The sequence below is a fragment of the Carassius gibelio genome, chromosome B3 (genome assembly GCF_023724105.1).
Source record: "Carassius gibelio isolate Cgi1373 ecotype wild population from Czech Republic chromosome B3, carGib1.2-hapl.c, whole genome shotgun sequence".
Taxonomy (NCBI): domain Eukaryota; kingdom Metazoa; phylum Chordata; class Actinopteri; order Cypriniformes; family Cyprinidae; genus Carassius; species Carassius gibelio.
The window spans coordinates 17,765,467-17,788,039 of NC_068398.1; the positions used below are offsets into that span (position 1 = coordinate 17,765,467).

The window sequence follows — 22,573 nt, forward strand, 5'->3', positions numbered from 1 at the left end:
TAAAATAGTCTAAGTACATAGTAGAAAGCTTTTTAAATATCAAAATCTGTGAGTGCCTGGATGTGAAATTATGTGATATGATCCACCGACAATCGTTTGCACAATATTTTGTGCAATATATGTAACAATGATAAAATTCTGCAAATAACTGTTTAAAGCAGCAACATTTTTTTGTTCTGTAAGAGAAAGAATGTGCTTGCAATGCAAATAAACGCTTGTTTGCTTCTAGCTGTGCCTTTAACATGGAGCTGGTGAGCCATGGAGAATATAACTTGACTCGAGTCGAGATGTGTCTAGCAGCCCAATAAACCAGGAACAAGAGAGCAAAGCTGCAAGTCTCTGCCACTTCCCATATCTGTGAGGGGTAAATAAATTGGGAGTGCAGATTGTCTATTCATTTGCTTTTAATTTTCAGTCAATTCAGTCATAATTAAGAAGCGATGATTTTCAACTGATGTCAAGCGGGTTGTTGAGATTGCGCCCCCTGCCAGTTGGAAAGATCTCTGAAACAAAAACATCTTTAAGACGGGATGTTAAACCTGGTATCTCAAATGGATGAAAGCGTTCCCTACAACAACTGCGTTGCATATATTTTATTATAAGTGTTGCTGAGAAAGCCCGATTAATGATTAATACACGCGTACGTCAGTGTGCGTCGTCGGGGGGAGGGAGGGGGGTTTGGGGTTTCTCGACCCTCGTTGTCATAGCAACAACAAAGGTGGAGCGATATTTTAACAGAGGAGTTGGATTGTTTGTTAGTTGAAGTCACGTGACGTGCCGCCGGGGAATGAGGGCACTTCCTGTTTTACTCCACTGAGGCTTGAGACGCTGTTGTCAGTTTCAACAAAATGGCTGCGCGAGCGCCTCAAACGAGAACCCTGTGACCGCTCCACGTCAGTGCAGAATCACTTTAAATGGATGCATTGGAATCTCCCTTCCTTTCTGAGCGTCGGGACATTTACTCGTGTGGACTCGTTTACATACGCATTAACGAACTAAAGGCATGCTGAAATACACACTTTACGCACTTTATGTACACCCAAAAGCATCCAGAAGCTCAAACTACTGCCAGTGCGCGCGCGTCTGTGTGGGTGTCTGTGCGCGTGTGTAGCGTCTCCTAAGGATCGCCGAGATGTTACAGCTGATCAACCTTAGGCTTGCTTGCTGACGTGCACAACTGTGGTTTGATGTCCCTTTCACTGTTTGCACTGGAGTTTTAGATTTTTTTCCCCCCTCTCTGGATAAATTCCGCTGCAGATTGAGAGGCGAATTCCTCAACTGGAAAGTCGGGCTCGCCATTGCAGCTCAGTGTCTGACTGCGACTGAGTAATATCTGCTCTGTGTCAGGACGGGGATCGACTACATCCTCCGTCACCGTGCAGCTCATGCGTCGCATCTGAACAGCAGACCGCGGGTGCTACGTGTGCGAAATAAAGGTAAGAGGATGCATTTTTAAAAACAGTTACTATGTTTCAGAGGGCGGGGTGTGATCATTTTAGTATAGGGTAACAATGCGTCATTTTAGTATTTTCTTTTGTGCTATTTTGTTTGTGACGACCAGCGACATCATTGCAGTCACCAGGCACACATTGTTTAAACGCTCGCAGGTTGATTTAATAACATGTGCTGTCTGTTTTGTTTTGATGGCTAGGAATAGCTTACGTGTGCAAATGTTTACTCCCCCAAACATCAACATTGGCCCATTTTCTAAACAGACGAGAGATAAGCTTTCTTATCGGAGTCCAGTCGTATTCAAGAGTCATACAGTGTGAGAAAATGAGAAAATAGTGATTTGAAGCGTTTAGTTAACGCCGGAGTTTGTCGCTCGAATGGTGTGTTGTGTAAATAAATACTTGTGTGTTTGTTGGGAGTCCCGTCACGTCGTTTTAATGCTCAAAAATGTGGTCTCCCATTGAGACACCTCACCTGGTTTTGAAATATTGTTATGTTACAGCTTTGACTCTAACCCTGGGCGATGAACCATACAGAAACAAACCTCTGTGGTGTTTATATTTGTTTATCAGTGTTTATATTTCCATGGGGGTTGAATTAGAGATATTGCGTCATGGTTTGCTTTTATTTTTCTTAACTAAAGCTCTTTCATGAAACTGTGTGCTTTATGCTCTGTCATTTACCTTTGAATAAAACATTCAGATCCCTCAAAACAATTTTACTTTAGTTTGAACAAAATACTGTTTACATTTCTCATATATATATATATATATATTCTAGTGTTTTTCCAAGAAAGGATAGTTTAATGGCGACATGGTGTTTATGGCAATTGAGAGTAACTGAATGTTGACTAAAATTGGTAATAGTTTTCAGATCAGATGTCAGTTATTATCTTGGTATTACTATGAAATTGTAGTTAATCCATAAGAAGTATGATTCAAACCACGTAAGCTGTCAGAGTGATTCTATCAGTGTTTATTTTCTTATGGACAGTGTTTGGCAATGCCAAATTACTTCCGTTTTGTTGTAGTAATGGTAAGTGATATTTAGGTGCACACCATTGTTACCGTAGCACATTTTCGTGAGGGCGTTGAATAGGTCTTCTTGGTAGTGCAGGCTAATGCTTACATGCTTGGCGTCTGAGGACAGCACCGATGTCAAACGTCCCCTTGGCTGTTCATGCGGTGCAGTTGCTAATTTGGCAGGGAGAGTTTGGGCTCCCCTCACAGGGTCAGGGGCCCTCCTGTCAGAGCCAGACCTTTGAAAAGAGCTATGTGTTCTCCAAGAGTGAAAAGGGTCAGACAAAAAGAGGCCACTTAATGCTCAGATTACCATAAAGCTTAGGTCACACTGTCCCTCTCAGCTTGTTCTCATGAAGCCTAACCAGCATTGCTGTGGCTTGGTATTTGCACCATGTGGCTTCATGTTTGGTCGTGTGTGTAGCTGTTGGTTATTGAAGTGGAATCATTGTTGCTGTGTCTGGTGTGTGATTCCCTTATGAAACTCGTTTCCTGTATAGTAACTGTGGCATTTTGAGCAAGACCATAGTAGCCACAGATAAACCCATGGATTGTTTCTCATATCAATGGTTAGACCTCTGTTAGAGTTAACTGGTTTCTGTAAAAAAAAAAAAAAAAATAGAATTAACGTACTGTCTTAATTGTAGTAAACAATTGTTTTGCTAAAGTAAAAACATGGCAAGCTCATCAAACAAATAAACTCAAGATTCTTTGAAAATTCTGCGAGCAGCTGTCGTTTTCTTCTTCTTCTTCTTCTTCACTCACTGTGTGTGCTACATTTCCCAGTGTACACATTTTACATTTCCAAGTTTGTTGCCATTTGCTATTGCTATTTTCTACACTTGGTGGTGATATGCCACATTTCTCTGTTGGCACGTTTCCCGTTTAGCATTTCTCTTCAAATCCAGAATAGAGCCTCCCATCTGAGCTTCTCACAGTCACTGGTATGAAACTAGTAATGCTTAAGGAATCACTGCAGTTTATGGCTGAATGATTATGTCCTGTTAATTCCCACATTTCCTTCTGAGCCACCTTGAAACTATTTTTGAGCATTATTGAACCTGAGGTCTTTTGTCTGTTATGCTAAGTACTTTTTGGTTTTTATTGTCTTTGACTGTCTTTGAGACATCTTGGTGTCTTGTCAAGCTTTGACATTAAAGTGGTCCTATTATGCTTTTTTTTTTTTGTACCAAAGTTTTTGTTTTGAGGGTGTACTATAACATGCTCTCATGCTTGGTGGTTTGAAAAACACATTATTTTTCTACGTAATTTACATTATTACAATACCTTTCTCCCCAGCCTGGCACAAACAGCTCGATCAGTTCCAGGTTTGTTGAAAGTTCGCCTTCTGAAAAACTAAATGTGATGCGATTGGTTAGCTGTCCCAGTGCGCTATGATTGGCTAACAGTTTAGGCAGTGTTTCAGTACTGCCCTGCCCCTTGCCGAACCAGCAAGTTCTGTCTGCTCCGGTAAAGTTAAGGATGTCATATCAATTCAGACAACGAGAATATTGAACAAGGAGATTGCGCAGAACATTTTTTAGAAGTAGTAGGGAGACTGTGACTGGATCTGTGTCCCGCTGACCTTCATTGTACTTGCTCATAGATACCCTAACACTGATACAAAGATCTGCCTTTGATCCCTTTATCACATTAGCCTGTAGAATTCAGATTAGTCTCTTGAGACTTTATTCACACATGATTTTAAAAATAGTGTTTTGTGTGCTTTTTCTCTATTTATGCAGGTCTGATTTAAGGAGGTTGAGTTTTTGAACCTTCAGGATGTGTTTTTGGCATGAGTTTCACTGATTGGTTGAAAACTGCAGGCCAAAAGGCTGCTCAGATGAGTCTTTCAAAGTCGAGTAGCAGTTCTCTGAATTCATTAACCTTTAAGAGTGGCATGTTTTATACGTAGATTAACACTTTTCACCTGCTTTGTTACATGCAAAATGGCAGCTCTCAGTTACTGTAAAGGTGTATAGCCCTTCCTGCCCATCAAGCCTTTCAGTATGTCTTAAAGAGATATGACAATTTAGTCATTTACTCACCCTCATGTCATTCTAAGCCCAAAATGACGTTGGTTAATTTTGAATGTTGATACCAAATTCTAAAATTTAAATAAAACCTGAGAGGTTTTAGTCCCTCCAGAAACTCCAGGAAAGTCCACATTCATCTGTATTCAGTATTTCAGTACGTGGCTTATTCTGATCAAAAAACGCCTACTTAGACAGGAAGAGACCCTCTGACCGACATGAAAAGCGACTCACAGTTTCTGGTCTCTTGGGGCGGGTAATTCTGAAAGGGATGGATATACCACAATAATAGCTCAGCTCAGATAAATCTTATCCATAATAAGTCATGATGAAAGTCTCCCTGAACTGTTGAAATGTCTTTAGACTTGGCGATAAGTGTTATTCCCCTCCCTAAAAGTGGTTAATATTGATTATTTCACAGGCAGAAAATAAAGCTAGATATGGTTGCTTGCCTTAAAATGTATTGTGCTTACATAAACTTACCAAGGTTGCAATTATTTGATTAGAAATACAGTAAAAACAGTATTTTTTTTATAATTTTAAAATAACTGTTTTGTATGTTCATATAGTGATTAGGCCTAATTTTCAGCAGCAATTACTTCGGTTTGAGTGTCATTTCATTCTAAGCTGATTTGATGCTCAAGAAATAGTTCTTATCAAGGTTGAAAACAGTTGTGCTGCTTAATATATTTGTGCAAACTGTTTTTTTTAGGTGCAAATTTTTTTTTTCTTCTTATTTGAAATAAAAATTAAACAATGCAAAAGTCTTTACTGCTGATATAAAAATTATAATTAAATTTATTTGTAGTACTATTTGTGTTTTAATGTCACTATTGAAGATTGTATGATCTTTGAATAATATCAGTTTTTAAATGCAATGGTTAAAGTGTACCGAAGTATACTTGCAATTTAGCAAAATCAAATATACTTCAGTAGCCATATCTTTAATTGGACTTCAGCTCAGCTTCTGCTCAATTAAAGTGTTTTAATCACAAAATTATTTGCTTTAGCTACAGTTGCAGGGATTTTTTATTTAGTACATAAATATGTACATGTATTTGTAGTATAGCGTGACATTTATTTTGATATCTTTATTTTCTACTAGGAGATGCTTTTTTGATGAATGAATTTTTTGTGTGCGATATGCATCATATGGTCAGTGAATGTATTGTGGGCAGTCAGTTGGCAAGTCTGAGGCTGAGACTATTTCTGAGTGATGGTTCACATTTTGTTTAGGTATTTTGTAGAAAGTCGCATTGACTTCCAAAAAATCTTAAAAGAAAATAAGTCATACAGGTTTGGAAGGGGTGAGTGATTTTGGGTGAGCTGTAATGTTTCAAGCTCTCTGGAGACTGAAAGAATGAAGGATGACAAGCCCTGGCTGATTACAGTTTTTTTTTTTTATTATTATTATTATTATATATATATTTTTTTAAATTCACTTGAAATCCCCCCACCCCCCGATGCATCAGTAATAACTTCAGAACTGATCACTCTGTATTTAGCCTCCATTACATGAGTTGCCTCTTATGCTTAGTCCATATGCATGCTGAACTGTTGGAAATTTTGCATTTTATTGAGACAAATGTGCAGTCGCTTTAAAGACCTACGTGATTTGAGTATAATGACAGGGGTCTTTATGGCAAGCATTTGTGTGATCTATTGGGCAATAAATTGTCAGCAGAGCTTGTGAAAGTGTTTTCACTAGTGACTTTGCAGGAAGATGAAAGTCATCGGACTGCTATGACGGCGAGTCAGTCCAGCGAAAAGCTATTTTTAGCGGCTGTTTGCCCGCCAGGAACTGAACATATGAAAAATCACCTTTCGCTGTTTTTCATTGGCATGCAGGTTGGTAAGTTTTCTTCTCCTGAATTAAAACGGTGCCGGTCTATGGTCTGGAATTTATAAAACAGGATTTCACGCCACATTTTCACCGCTGTTTAGTCGCCTGCGGAAATAAAATCAGACTCTAAAGGCTCTTTCACCTCATCTTTTGTCTGTTATTTGTTGAGTGTGGCTGGGTGACTAAAGGAGATTTTCGTGTTATCCAGAGGTTTACTGGCACGTCAGGTCTGGTCTTCTCAAATGGCTTGGAAGTTATAGGTTTCTAATGCGTGATTGTGTCGGATCGAGGAACTGAAGATTTCTGCCTCTGTAGGCGGCTGTTGCTAGCCAGTGGTTTCCCGAGGGCTCACGGCTCTCTTGTTTGTCTTGCAGCGTTGAAATTTTTTGGCTCTGTGCCCAGAGAGCGTCTAGTACCCCCACCCCCTACCACCGCATCTCCACCGTCTCTTCAACTCGCTCATCCCCTTCCCTTCCTCCACCCACCGCTCTTTCCTACAGTACGTCACACTGACTGTGACTTGGACTGCATTACTTATGAATACATATTAGGCCAACATCGAAGACAGTTATGTTGTGGGATGTGTAGTTAACGTATTTATTATTCCCCTGGTCATCAATGGTTATTCACACACAGGTAAAGCAAAGGTCAGTATAGACTGAGACATGATAATTATGTACTGATAATGAGAATAATTTTATATACATGTGTTTTACAGTGTTGCGCGTTATAACCAATAACACACGATTCTGTTGAGTTAATGAATGTGTTTTACAGTGTTGCGCGTTATAACCAATCACACACGATTCTGTTGAGTTAATGAATGTGTTTTACAGTGTTGCGCGTTATAACCAATCACACACGATTCTGTTGAGTTAATGAATGTGTTTTACAGTGTTGCGCGTTATAACCAATAACACACGATTCTGTTGAGTTAATGAATGTGTTTTACAGTGTTGCGCGTTATAACCAATCACACACGATTCTGTTGAGTTAATGAATGTGTTTTACAGTGTTGCGCGTTATAACCAATAACACACGATTCTGTTGAGTTAATGAATGTGTTTTACAGTGTTGCGCGTTATAACCAATCACACACGATTCTGTTGAGTTAATGAATGTGTTTTACAGTGTTGCGCATTATAACCAATAATACACGATTCTGTTGAGTTAATGAATGTGTTTTACAGTGTTGCGCGTTATAACCAATCACACACGATTCTGTTGAGTTAATGAATGTGTTTTACAGTGTTGCGCGTTATAACCAATCACACACGATTCTGTTGAGTTAATGAATGTGTTTTACAGTGTTGCGCATTATAACCAATAATACACGATTCTGTTGAGTTAATGAATGTGTTTTACAGTGTTGCGCGTTATAACCAATCACACACGATTCTGTTGAGTTAATGAATGTGTTTTACAGTGTTGCGCATTATAACCAATAATACACGATTCTGTTGAGTTAATGAATGTGTTTTACAGTGTTGCGCGTTATAACCAATCACACACAATGAATGCAATGGCCAATCAGAGACGCTCAGATGAGTCATCACTAAAGTTCTGTCGTTCGGTGCACGCTGGCTGACTGACAATTGTTTCTATAAAATTGTTAATGTTTAATGCAAATTCTGTCATATTAAAAAATATTAGGTTATGTTTGGGATAATTTTATTTTTAATACTATAGTGTCATTTGAAAACATTGCAATTGCATTTTATAATACAACGTGCACCACAAACCATTTAAAGAGGCGCATTCAGCGGTCTCCTTGACGGGAAACAGTCAACAAAGTAAAATGATCTCCAACGTTTGGCGTGCTCTCTTCATTTTATCAAATGATCATAATCACATCTATTCATTTAACAGTCCTGCTACTAGCATTTTATTCAGACTAAAACCCCTTTAATTCGGGTGAGAAAGCTTTTTTTCCAAGACACTTTTGCACATAATAATACCACTGCAAACGCATTTTGCAGCATTAAGGTTATTAATTGATCGTTAATTTAAACGTCAATCGATCATGGAAATGATCGAGTATTGACATCCCTAAATGCAGTTGAGTTGGATGGAAACCTGGCTATTGTTTGCATCAAACCATGCCTCCGAACAAATGTGATTCACCGTTCTGGGCAGCTCCAGGACAGCTGTCTCTCCGAGCACGGTGCTGTCTGTGAGCCGGGCGGAGTAACGTAGCCCTCAATCATGCTGCAGTGTTTGTGAGAGCTGCCAACTTCTCCACCCCATTTACATAGTGAGATTCTCTGACTACCTTTATCTCCCAAGACTGTTGCTGAATCTTCCAAAAGTTTTGGCCTGGGATGCTTCACATGTGGCCACAGCACTTTCCACCACACCAGTAACACTGGGTTGCCCACTGACTTGCCTGACTTTAAATTGGCGCTACTAAACACGGATATCGGCCGATATATATAAAAAAAATGACAAATATCGGCCGACCGATTTATCGGTCAACCTCAAATTTTGACCCATACCATGTGTTTTTGGCTATTAAAATTATACCCCAGCGACTTGAGCAACTTAAATTTCAAGAATTTAACTGTGTTTTAAGTGGGGGTTTTTGTGCTTATTTAGAAGTTGCATTTAGTATCATAAATGAAATTAAAAACATTTATTTACAAAAAAAATCGCTTTTATATAAATGGTATAATCATTGCAAATCAACGCACTCTCACGGTGAATTAGGTGCAAAGACCCTCTACAATGCAACTAAATGATGTCTAATATTAGCTTCTTCAAACATTACAAAGGTTTGTCTGCACTCATTAAGTATTTTATTAATAACAAAGCAGGAGATAAAATTTACAAACATTTTGTCTGCCTTCATGTCATCAAGGAATCCTGAAAAAAGTATTAGCACACACACATTAAGCAGCACAACAGTTACAAAAATGTATATTAATAATAATAAGAAATGTTTCTTGAGCACTAAATCAACACACTAGAATGATTTCTTAAGGATCATGTGACACTGAAGACTGGAGTAATGTTCTTAAAACTAATAATATTATTTTTACTGAATTCTGATCAAATAAATGCAGCTTTTGTGAGTGTAAGAGGCTTTTTTCAAAAACATGACAACGCTTTAATTTCCCTGAATGTTTGAGTGGTAGTTTATCAGCCTGACCATCGTAATTGCAATGACATATTGTGCATCACTAGTTTAAAATGTTTATTAACGATTATCTGGGAAGAAGAGGTGGTCTCTGCGCATAGGTTTCAATTGCCTTGGTGCATCTGGTTCATGCCACATTTGTTTATCTCTGATTCATCCACTCAGAGTTTACTGAAAACAGGTGGTATACAATAAACAAAGTTCTTGTTGTTCCCAAAATGAGTGTTCCTCGGAATCCCAAGCAAATCCCTTTTTTCCTGTGAATTTCTTGTTAAGACTCTGGATATTGTAACCAGAGTTTCAGAGCAGCTCTTATACAGTATATCTCTGTTCACAAATGGATTTTGTTTTAAATAGAACTTTTAACTCAATGCTGTTTTCATTTATATTGCAAGCCTAGTGATTGGATTCTGCTTTTTTTTATTATTATTATCTTAAAGCAGGTTGGTTTGTATTATCAAATGAATAGGGAGAGAAAGTTTTCTATTTTGAGCTGTTTGGTGTTTTCCTCAATATTAGAAAACCGCTTGTCTTTTGTGGTTTAGTTTTATTGGTAGCAAACCAGCCTTTGTTGATCACATTTTTAGTTTCCCTTTCTACATGAGCAAGCTAGTTTTTTCATCCAGTTTTATTTTTCTTTCAGCTACGCCAGTGTTTCCCACAGGATTTTGCGAGACTGTGGTAGGTGGACCCTGGTCCCTCTCTGGGGGGTCCGGGGGCATACCATCCCCCCTCCTCCCCGTTTGACACTTTAAATTCATCTATCTGGTGTACTTTGAGAGTTTAAAATGAAGAGCTCCAACCCATGATCAGTGTGCAAACTAAAAGAAAAAAGCTGGTAAATTGACTTGAAAATTTTAAAGGGGACTTTAGGTTTTGATATAGTGTCTCACCATAGAGCCGCCACAGTCTGGTTAATAAATGGAAAACACTGTACTGTATTAAGCAAATGTGTATACTTGCACTACTGTTTAAAAGTTTGGCTTCAGAAAGTTTTTATTTCTTCTGTTTGTTTTTTCTTTAATTTTTTTTTGTCATTTTATTTACAATTTTTTATACTTTTTTTTTATTTGGCAGGGATGCATTAAACTGGATAAAAGTGACATTTTTAATGTAACAAAAGATTTCTATATTAAATAGATGTTGTTTTTAACGTTTATAATAAGACATGTTATTAGAATGATCATGTGACAATGAAGACGTTTCATTTGAGGAATCTGACATGTTATCAGGTTTATGGTTACTACATCCTTTTGTTATAATTAATTATATCTCTACGTTTATGTTTTGTTATATTAAAGAGAATTTAGTTCCCTGTTACCTTGAATTGTCCTTGGCTGTGAAAGATATGAATCGGCCATTTTTTTGCTAAACATTTTCGTCCTGAAATCATTTTTCAAGAGTAGAGCATGCGTTTATAATGTGTTTAAGAGTTACTTTGTCAGTTGTCTGTATTTATTTTAAAGACTGGGACTAAATAACTCAGAGCTGATCTATTTTCCACAGCCTTGGCACAAAGCACGTCACACAAGAGGAGAACCATTTGATGGAAGAAAAGAAAAAGAAAAAGCAAGAGGAAAAGAAAAAGAAGGAAGCTGCTCAGAAAAAGGTCAGTTTCTTTCGCGTGACCCACAAGCTTTCACGTAGAATCTTTTGCTTGCATCCTTCTTATAAAAGCCAATGTAAACCACAGGTACCGAACTGGACACCTAGACCTCACAAGCTCTGTTTAGACACTGATACTTATTATGGTGCTCACTTTTCTTAGACATTGTCGTGAAGTCATCTTGGTTTTACTAATGTGAAATTGACTGAGGTTACACAGGCCACATCCTGCTGCTCTTTGTATTGATTAAGCACCAGATATTCAGCTAGATCTCTATTTAGCATAATACTTAAAAAGAAAATCAATCGGTTACGATCAGTCTGTTTTCCAAGATTTATGTTCACACTAGTCATTTTTACTCTGTTTTGTTCTTCCAGAAGAGACGCTTTCTTTGTTATAAAGCTTTTGTATGTTGGAAAGTGTTCATCTCTGTCTATCTTTTGTGTTTCTTTTACAGGCTGCTGAACAGAAAACCAAAGGTCAGTTATGATTCTCTTTGCAATGCTGCTCTAAACATTACGTTTTAAAATCTTTTTAAGGATCTTCTCCATATACATGTGTTCGTATCACGTGCATCTCAAAAACTCCTGGAAGGGCAAAACAAAATTTCGAAGTGCTAACTGGCTATTGTGTTTTCATCACTTGAGAGTAGAGAAGAGGTGAAGAGTAGGTTCTGTGCAGTTATTTAGTGTATGTGGGCGAAATGAATGACTGGCACAAGACAGCGCAACAGTTGGTAGAGACAAAGCGGCCATGTTTGGTAACTGCTAAAGGATTTTGTGCATTTTAAACATTTAAAAGCAGTTGTATTGAGCAGTTGTAACTGGCCATGAAGTAAATCACGATTATATTCCTTAAAGGGAAAGTTCACCCAAAAATGAAAATTCTGTCATTAAATACTCATTCTCATGTTGTTCCACACTCTTAAGACCCTCGTTCATCTTCTGAACACAAATTAATATTTTTTTTTGATGAAATCTGAGAGCTTTCTGACCCTGCATAGACAGCAAGGCAACTGACACAATCAAGGCCCAGAAAGACAGTAAGGACATTGTTAGAAAGTCCATGTTGTGAATGCAGAAAAGAAGAAATTGTTGAATAAATTAATTATTTATAACTATCCCTTAGCCAACTACTTTCTCTTGCAAAGAATGATTTCACAGCTCGTGTTTTATTCATCATGAATGCACAATTGAATGCATAATTTTTTTTTTTTTTTTTTTTTTTTTACTTTTTATTTATCATTAATATTTTTTTAATGGACATAACATTTCCTTACATTAGATTTTATATGTATTTTTTTATATTTGTTTGGCTCTTTTAGTAGATTGTCATAGTTTTAAACAGTTAATCAATTTATGAAGTTTTAGAATAAAATCTGTGTATGGGACAAGTGCAAAACTATCAAATCTATACACTGAAAGAAAAGTTTAGTGTTACAAAAAGAAAAAAGCTGGGGGAAAAAAATCCACCACCAGGACATAAAAGTTCTTGTAGATGAAGAAACACCCATTCATTCAAAGTTATCTGTCCTGTGTTAGTAGATCCGCTGCTTAACAGTGATTTAACCAAGACATTATCCAAATGAAAAAGGGGAGAGTGACAGCGAGAGCAAGAGAGGAAAGTATGTGCTGAGCTGACGTATTTGGTTGAGGACTCCTCGCCCCATTGGACAGGTCACACCCCCTTCATTGAGAAGGGGTGCAGTATGAGGCAGTCAGTTTTAGACACCAGAAAGGGCTTTTTGAGGGCTGTCGTGGCGCAGATGGGAGAGGGGCTTATGTCATGTTAAAGTCAGACAGTCATAAATCTCATTAGAGCATTTGCTAATGCTGGAACTCTCAAACATCAGACTTGACGCAGGAAGAAGTGCTGGTTTAATGCTCACAGGGATCTTCTATTGCAAAATACTCTGGAGAGCTGAGTCGTCTTTGTCCCTCTTTCACACGTTCATCCTCCGAATCTCTGTATCACCGCATGAGTCAACGCTAACAATCTCTCTTTTCTTTAATCGGGCTGCACTAGGGGCATTCGCAGAGTTCTGCTAATTAGATGTAATCTAGTTTTGCTTTGTTTCACATCTTTCTTTATCCCCTCTTGGGCCACGGTTCTTAAGGACACACATTATCTTCAGCTGATAAGGATATGTCTCTTTCCTTCCGCCTGTTAGATCTTGAATTTGGCTGAGCGGTTGCTGTGTGGCTCGACATGTGTGTTAGATTTCTTGTGCGTTGAGAAGGATTTGTCGAAGGTGATAGTATAGCATAACCCTCCTGGATCGATGTTGACCTTTCTATGTCTAAGCCTTCTAAATCCTTTACTCAGGATACGTCTTTGTGCCGGTTTTCTTATAATCTGACAAATGTGATACAAACGAATAGATAAAGTGATGCTAGAACTGCGCCAAATTGGTTTCCTTGTTAATGTAGGTTTTGCTGATTAAAGTTTTAAAGTTAGTGGGCTGTTTGAACAATTAGTTGGTCTTAAAGGGACAGTGCACACACACAATTTATATTGTGTCGTCATTTACTTGCTTATGGAGTTTTTTTCTTCTTCTGTAGACATAAAAGATTGGTGGGGTTTTTTTCTGTCCATACAATGGAAATAAATAGTTTGCTTCCAACATTCTTCAAAATATCAGTTCAAAATAATGACAATTTTGGGTTAACTATCCCTTTAAGGAAGCTCTGTATATCTAGACTAGTTGAGGGCATGTCTATCAGATGCCAGATGTGTTTTCAAAGATGTATAAATGGTAATCTCAGTTGTTCAGTGGGGTAACTGACAGGTATTCACCAAACAAAAATGACTGAATTATGCAACCCTCTAGCAAACAATATCATCAAAGTCATTATAAATACAGAGACCTACGCGTTATTAACAGCAAGTGATTTGAAGACTGACAATCACTGTCGTGAAATGTGTTCAAGTTTGAAGGCTCAAGACTCAACTTCTTTTAGTCTTTCAGAATGTACAAACACTCTCTGTGAAGTTGTGTTCCCCTAAAGCACTGCCACTAAAAATATTAAAGCCACGTAAAAGGAAAACATAGTAGTTGACCTCACTTTTCGCCTACTAGTGCTTCCTTCTTGTCACAAGTATATATGTGTTTTTAGATTCAGCTTGGTGTCACCTAAGGAGCGTTTGTGTCATTAGAGAAAGGTGAAGGTGAGCTCTTGAAGCGTGAAGCTCTGGAGAGGCTTTGGTACAGAGTGAGCCGTAGATGACTGCCAAACCATCTTTTTCTTTTCAAGAGAGGCCCAGGAGGCCCCACACAGGGGCACATGCACACACACACACACACACACACACACACACAAACACACACACACACAACCTGGAGAAATTCACAGGGAAGTGCTCTTGCCAATCCGACCGAGTATTCTTGTGGAATGAGGACAGAGGAAGGAAAAAAAAGAAAAGAAGAAAAAGGCTGACTGAAAGCTGCTGTAGGTGTCTGTGTCAGTGGAGGAAGAGAGCGATGGAACTGTGTGAAAGAAAGAGTGAGAACCTGCTTAAGTTTCCTGTCAGCTCAAGTCTCTTTGTTTTGGCCGCAGAGAAACTCAAAGGCCTCGGCAGATATTCAGGCAACTGAAAAAAACAACAACAGCCACCCCCCTTTCACCTCTCCTTTTTTCTCCAAAAGCTGTTTCTTTCTCTTTCACTTTCTAACTAATCGTCTTAACTCCATCTCATACACACAAGCCTCATGGACTAATCAGGTTTTTGGTTCTGGTTTTTAATGATTTTTCTGCTGTTTCTGCTCTTTTTGTTTTTTGTTTTTTGGGGCACCACTTCATCCACAGGTACTTTCTGTCTTTCACACTTATTATATACTCTTGGTTGACTTTATCAAGCCCTGCTTTTTATTAATAAAGGTGGTTGTCTAAATAAGCGTAAACTCTGAGATGCTTGACATGTCCGTTTTGGTTTGAATCGAGTTGTGATACTGTGAAATGGATTGAGTTTTGCCATATGTGTTATATCTTGAAAAATGTGATTGAGTGGGCACTGTTTATCTTCTCAGAGTTTGGATCAGACACTTAGAAAATAATAGTTTGTGTTCACTAATTGCTGGATTTGCGATGGTTTGCACTCTTCATGTCATCAAATCTTAAAAGCTTTTAAAAAGAGCTTTGTTGGAATCACACAGCAGCAAAAAAACAGCTCAGTCTCAATCGCGAGTCTATATTATACTTTTCACCAGAGCCATATCATAAACATTGTTAAATATTTATTTTAGGGTCGACTGTAAGATGTGTGTGCATCTCTAATTGTTTCTCAACCAGTGTGGCATTGTGGTAGCAACACTTGGGTACTTCTCAGGAAACTCACATACTGATAAACAATATCTTGTAGTTAGTTACTGAGAGTAGCGGAATAAAAAAAATTTGTCAGTAATTGTTTACATTATTTTGCTGAGACTGTTGTGCCACTATTTTAATGTCATTTTATTGATTTTAGATCGACTTACTTCTAAACATCAGGAAAGCTTCAGACAGCTGTGTTTGTATTGCAACCCATTCACATTGTTAACTGTTACAATAACTATAAAGTTTTCTTAATGACACAGAGGAATGCTATAGTTGGGATCACTTCCCAATTATTTTTTTCTCCATCTAATGAATGCTAAAAACATTGACAGCCAATCAGAATGACCTGATTTTAAACCGCTCGTGCATTTGAAGTGGCAGGCGACAGGCCTGCAGCGTCGCTGTATGGTAAACAGAACTTTGTTTTCTGTTGGTGTGGATGCTAATATCGCAGTAGTTATCGTGCTTTGTGTAACCATCATTTAGTCTGTTTGATATGGCAGTCAGGGGCTGTTTTCTAGCAGGGTCCATTACCCAGCATGCCTACGTCAGGCTGAACAGCTCACACAGGTTGTTTGTCAGTTAACACCTGCTCTACTTTAAGGACCTGCTCATTACTGCACTTTCATATGCCATATTTGCAGAGTTAGGGCACATTTAATTACTGCTAATGACTCAGTCTGGTTGTTCGTCCTTGAGTTCGATCCCCTGAGACCTTGGCATCCACTGTACGAGCAGAGTACTCTCCTGCAGTCCTTACCCAGACAGCCCATCTGAGAGGCCAGCCGCTGCCCACTGTGTGCATGCAGGCCAGTGAGCAGAGGGATGACTCATGGCCTAGCCAAGCATGCTTTTTGGATGCTTTTTTTCAAGCTCTGAACTTGCTTTTTAGAAATTAAATTTGTTGTTACTAAAATGTCTCTTGAAGTCAGTGGTGACGTTATAATTACGTCTGTGGTGTTACTTCAAAATGACATAGACATAAGTGGCTGTGTCACCACTCACCAGTGTTTGATTTGAAATGATTTTAAAAAAAATCTAAATTTTCTTAAGCTTTCATTTTTTGTTGTTATATTAGTTTAATATAATTGATATATGTGGCGAGTGGGGCGGGGCCGAGAGGCGTGGGAACGAGGAGTGAGGCCAGGTGTAGTGATTGGAGATGAGCTACACCTGCGCCCCACCGCCAGTATCGAGTCCCACGTAGGAGATGAAAGGATATAAAACTGGAGTGACGACCGTGAAGGACGAGAGAGGACCAGGCCTGGGACATTATTTTATGTTTGCTTTTTATTTGTGCGCGTCAGTCGCCGTGAGAGGCTGACGTGCCATTTTGTATTTATTTTTGATTATTAAAATATTTTGATTGTGCGCCGGTTCCCGCCTCCTTCTTCCCGATGAATAGGAAGTTTGAATCGTTACAATATATCATATTAAACTCATTTGAAATGCATAGCAATATATTTTATTAGAAAAAAACAAAGTTTTTTACAAATTCTGCCTCTCATTTGCCACCTCAACTGAAGAATGACCACTGTGAAATGTCGTTCAACTCCAAGTCTCTTCTACGTAACAACAGACAGTTTGAATTTCAAAAAGAAAGATGGTTCACATTTAAATCCGCCGTTGTCACAGGAGGGCCAGTCTTTTTCTGAGAAGCATCGGCACTCAAAAAAAGCTCTGTTGATTTGCATTGAGAACAAAAGCCACTGGTTGAATCGATGCGCTTTTACATAGGTAACTATTTTTTACAACATCCCACAAATGGTGATGTAAATCCTCACCGATATGCTGATGCCCACCTGCTTTCTTTTATTTAAGTCTTTGCACTGCTGCATGTATGTGTGCATGAATGGATAACACCGTTTACTCTACCTGATTGCATTTTTTTATTTTATTGGAAATTGACATTTACTTCAAGCAGAGTAGCAGATCAATCAGCTTATCTGACAAATTGAGGCCTTTTGTTTCATCTCTCCCTCAAAATGTAATTGTATTTTCAGGCGCATGTCTTTTTTTTGTCAAATGTCAGTTTAACTTTGACTGTGGGCGGGGCTACCAAGTGTGACAGGACAGAAATGGAAACCTGTCATCAACAAAATACCACGCTGCTTGTTGTGCATAGGTTAACACAGAAGACAACATTTTATCTCGTGTTATTTTATCATATTGTGACTGTTTAGGACACAAGTGTGAGACAGGCTGCCATTGCTGAATTTCTTGCATGGCCAAAAGAGGCTTTGATGGTTTTCTGATTCGGTGTGTGTGTGTATGTATGTGTTTGAACTGCTGGAGGTGGTGTGTGTTTGTGGAGAGACAGAGACGTTCTCTGACTGGGTCAGTATTTATAGCCTGCCTCAGGCAGTGCAGCCTACCGCCATCTTGTCTTTTTGCCTGCCGTGTGTGTGTGTGTGTGTGTGTGTGTGTGTTCACCCGAGCTTGATCTCCCTTTAAAAATGACTCCTCTATAAACATACTGTCCTTGAGTGTGTGTTTTGAAATGTGGCTGATTACTTTGTGTAAAAGCCACACTATAGCAGTAATAGAAGTACAAAGGGATTGTGGGAAAAGCACGGAATGGCTTATAACAGAGCTGTCTGTCTTCATAGCATTCCTGTCTGAATATCAAGCAGTTTGGTGGAATGTGGAGTGAAAGAACGCAGACACATGTGTACCGGTAGCACAGGTCCGGTGAGCCACGCTGCAGTATCTGCTCCACAGGCTGCACCTGCTCGTCTTCACGCACGTTCCTTTGATCATAAAGCTGGACTAATTCCAGCCTAGGGTGTCAGACGCGGCAGGTTCCTCACTGTTTAGCAGTTAGCGGTGCTTCATCCCAGATTAGAAACCTGAGCAAATTGCTTTGGTTTAAGAAGTGGCCTCCGTCCAGAGACAGCAGATTCCCTAGTGAAAATTGTGGCCTCATTGTCATGACGCAATGTTGGGAAAGTTAGTTTGCGGCGAGGCTAGTCATAATGTAAAGTATTTAAACTACAGTCTTTATGAGCCTCTTTATAAAGTAGCAAGCTACAATTGCAAGCTACTAAATGTGTTTTTGTTTTTAACCAGCTACATGTAAGAGGACACCGTTATATAATATTTTTATAACTCTCAGAGAAAATCAGAGCAGTATTTATCAGTCATGAAAACAATAAGGGTCTTAAATACAACCAATTAAGTATTGTATTCATATTTGTATACACTATAAATCATATTTCTATGATATATATATATATATAGATAGATAGATAGATAGATACATTTTTACAGGATTCTTTGCATTTATTTGAAATAAAAATCCTTTGTAACATTATGTCCTTACTGCTATCATTATAATGCATGCTTGCTGAATAAAAATATACATTTCTTTCAAAACTGACCTGATATCACGATTCTGATCCCAGAAGTCTCTATGATGACTCTAACCAATAAAAACTAACCAATTAATCCGAATAAACTATTTCACTAAAATGAATTGGACTTCCCATTGTTTCTTTATCAAGATGAGGGTCATTGTAAAGCACCTTGAGACTTGACAACATCTTGAAATCAGATGAGCTGTTATCATAGTAGTAAAGAAAGTTGCATAACACAAATTGAATCCTATTGTTATTGGAAAAGCAATATTTGGAACGATTCAGTTGATTTAGACAACATTAATGCATTTGTACAGTGTCAGTGATATGACAATCTGCTCATGTTCACTATTACTCTGTTTAACTGCATGTGCCAGGCGAGGGGGGGGGGGGGTCAGTATGAAGTGCGGTTAATTGAGGGTGACTATGGTAAGGATTTCTCTCTGCTATGTGCTCGTCCCATGAGGCACATCCCCAGTCGCTCCAGTTTTCATGTAGAACAGCTCCCAGTCTTCCTCTAATGCTGGTCTTTTTATATCTCTGTGAGAAACCGCAGGACTTAAATACAGCTGCATATTTAAACGCCGCTAATTAAGATCTCCAGACTCTTCTCGTTCCTGCAAGGTTAAACATGGAAAACTACGAGATTAGCATGATGGGCGAGCGTTGTGGTGATTTCCCTGCAGTGGCTTCCGCTGATTCCTGATCTTATGCGTGAAGCCTATGAGACGTGTCTGGTGGCCGGGGTCGGGTCACACGTCACTCTCGCTTGTGTAGATCGTATTAGAGCTAATCTCACTGCTGCAGGGTATTGAACTCACTGACCACCAGCTGCCTATTTTGTTTGACATCTAGGGTTTGATACTGCAAAAACAAAAGATTATTCGCTTGTGCTAACGCAGTGCTAGTCGACACGCAGACCACATGCAGACCTCAAGCCATTTTCATGTGGCCCGCTTGTTGATATTCTGTTATATTGTGTTATATCTGACACACAAGTAGAAAACTCATGTACGCTATTTTATAATAGCTTAAGTCGTGCATTATGTAATTATGCTAACAATTTATTATTGTTTTGAGTCCTTTGATTTTAACATGATACATACATATTATGAAGCTGTTTTTAAACTAATACTACAAGAAAAAAAAATCCCTAACTTTTGAATTGTAGTGTACATATAATTTGTAAAGTATTTAATTAGAATAATTAGGCTATTCTGTGTGGTTAATATTGCTTTAAATATTTTATTTAAAAAAACTTTGTATTGTAAGCCGATCACTGATACATTTAATTGAGTTATTGTTTCCATTTTATTAAATTTTTTTAATTGTTGCTGTATATAATCATTCAGAATGATGAGTTTGGTTATTGCATTGTCTCTCGCTGACAAAGCACAAAATACTCTGTCCCCATAGCCTTTCAAATGACATAGCTCCTTACATAGCAGTTATCATGAAGAGCATTACCCTTCATTTCCTTTGCCAGCCTCCTGGTTAACTGCACATAAAGCTGCCTCCTTTAGAGCTGTATTATCTGTTAACATCAGCTCACTCATACCTGTGTTTTGACCTGTCAGTTTATTAGGTTTTGTGAGTCCTGCAGCAGCCTAAGGGAGGTCTGTTTGTGTTGTGATGAAGTGACAGATGCTCTGCTGTGATGAGATCTGGGAGAGGCGGAGAGGAAAAAACAACTGCAAGGTGTGTATCTCCATGGCAACAAGCATAGTCTGAGACCTGGGGATGCACTCGGCGTTACAAGGTGTCTGTGTAATAAGTGCCACCCAAAGGAGAGTCGCTCGTGTGTCTGGCTCCAGAGGACATGCACAGATATACCTTCTGTACACTGAAGGAAATGAGCCCTCATTTACTGAACTTAAAAAACCTTGAAAGAGAATCCAAAACGCTTACTGTCATTTTGACAGATGAAAAAATAAGATAACGGATACATCTGTACTTAAGAAGGAAGGAATGTTTATATAATGAAAATTGACTTGAAGAAATATAAAATAATTTATACGTAAGAGTAAGAATTATTATTATTTTATTTTTTTCTTAAGTTGGGGGCCAGTAAGTCAAAATTTTGAGAATTGCTTTTAATTATTATTATAATTTATTATTATGATTGTAAGGTACACTCAGTTTTGAAATATTTTCTTGGCTAGAAATTGCTGTAATCAGGAACCCTAGCAAAAATAATATATTTTAAATACATTTATTTCATACTAAGTATAATTCAAATCTATTAACATATTTTCTGACATATTGCTCAAGACTTACTGATACACAAATTATAATAAAAAATTTTTATTTACTACTTGTGCACAATGCACATTCCTTAATATTACATTTCTGATTTAATCCTTTGATTAATATCGGTCTTTAAAGTCCTCATTGAAATAAAAATGGACTTTTACATTTGCTTTACTAGCGCACAATTGCTAGTCTTGATGTAAACAATGAATTCGTGCAATATAATCCACTGTAAAAAATTTGTTGTAATTTTTAGTCAAAATCGTAACATTTGCTTCCGCTCTGGAATGGCATTCGTTCTCTGATGACACGAGTTTGACGGCTTGGACAGAATATCTTTAAACACACCTCTCCAACCGTTAGATTGCTATGAGTGAGAGACAGAGGGGAGGAGGGCAAACATAAAACCATGCCCTCTATTCAATATTCAATTTCAGCTGGAAATACGTCACTACACTGAAATAAAGTCGCGGCGATTTCTGGTTCAAGCAGACTTTTATTGCAAGATATTTAAAGTGTACCTGAAGTATACTTGTAATAGTTTCACTTTAGCACAATCAGATATACTTTGGTTGGACTTAGCACTATTTCCGCACAATTAAAGTGCACTAACTACGAAATTAGCTGTTCCAGTTTAGTATACTGAAAGTACATAAGTACATTTCATGTATGTTTAAGTTTATTTTATTTTTTTACTATGGGAACCATGGTCAGAAAGTGTGGGAACCATAACAGGTGATATTGTCGTCCAAAAAAAAAAAAATTCATAATGTTATGGAAACTGGAGTTTAATGACTGAATGAATAGAACTTTGCTTTCTCCAAACTCATGCTAACCAGTTGTACCTGATTTAGTTCCTTAGCTTTCAGTGTAGCCTATGTTTTATAAACACTAAATCATTTTCTGGAAAACAAGGACGGTTTAAAATAGATCGTAGCAAAACATATACAACCGAGTCTGTCAAAGTGACATAATGATTTGGTAGTACAAACTCTGCCTGTGCTCCCCTGCACAGATGGCCGTTAACATGCTTTTGAGAGCAAGTGACGTTCAGTTATATTGACCTCAAAAACCTGTTCTCTGTGAGGTCTGTTTCACACCTCCACATCACAATGCCTTTGTCTTGTCTCGTAACTTACTCACAGTCTGAAAACAGGGCCGGAAAGGCTTTTTGATCAAAATAAAACCCACTCAGCGTTTTCTGGCCTCCGTTTGAAGTCACGGCTCGTCTTGGAAAGCCTGTCATCATGCTATAGCAGCATGTGCGGAGAGCGTGTGTGTAGTAGGAGGCGCAGTCAGTGTGCTGTAATTACATTCGACGTGTCTCCTCTCTACTTAGACTGGGGCTCAGGTCCTGTAATTTCAGCCTACCATGACGTGTTACACCATTCTCCAACCTTTAGTGCTTTCATCTGTCCTGTGTAGTCGCAGAATTGAACGTTTAATGCAGGATTTAATTTCCCATCAGTCAGTAAATGAAGATGTCTTTGTGAAAGTGAGAAAGATCAGTGGCACACCGTGAGATGGAAAATACTCCCTCGGGCTGATGTATAATATGCTTTTTT

At 38.3% G+C, this 22,573-nt stretch overlaps 1 protein-coding gene across 6 annotated transcripts in view; it reads left to right on the forward strand.

The window, feature by feature from the left end:
• Positions 1–829: 829 nt before the first annotated feature.
• The window catches only part of LOC127952924 (trinucleotide repeat-containing gene 6C protein), a 58,448-nt gene continuing 36,704 nt past the window's right edge, over positions 830–22,573 (forward strand). For 4 of the 6 annotated variants that reach the window (XM_052551828.1, XM_052551829.1, XM_052551836.1 and 1 more), the window contains exons 1-3: positions 832–1,436; positions 10,990–11,092; positions 11,547–11,568. In XM_052551828.1, coding sequence (XP_052407788.1) covers positions 11,030–11,092; positions 11,547–11,568 — 85 coding nt within the window. In that variant the 5' untranslated portion in view covers positions 832–1,436; positions 10,990–11,029. Of the gene's footprint in view, positions 1,437–10,989; positions 11,093–11,546; positions 11,569–14,568; positions 14,896–22,573 lie in introns of those variants that run through there. The other 2 variants (XM_052551831.1, XM_052551832.1) reach the window with 2 other exon arrangements.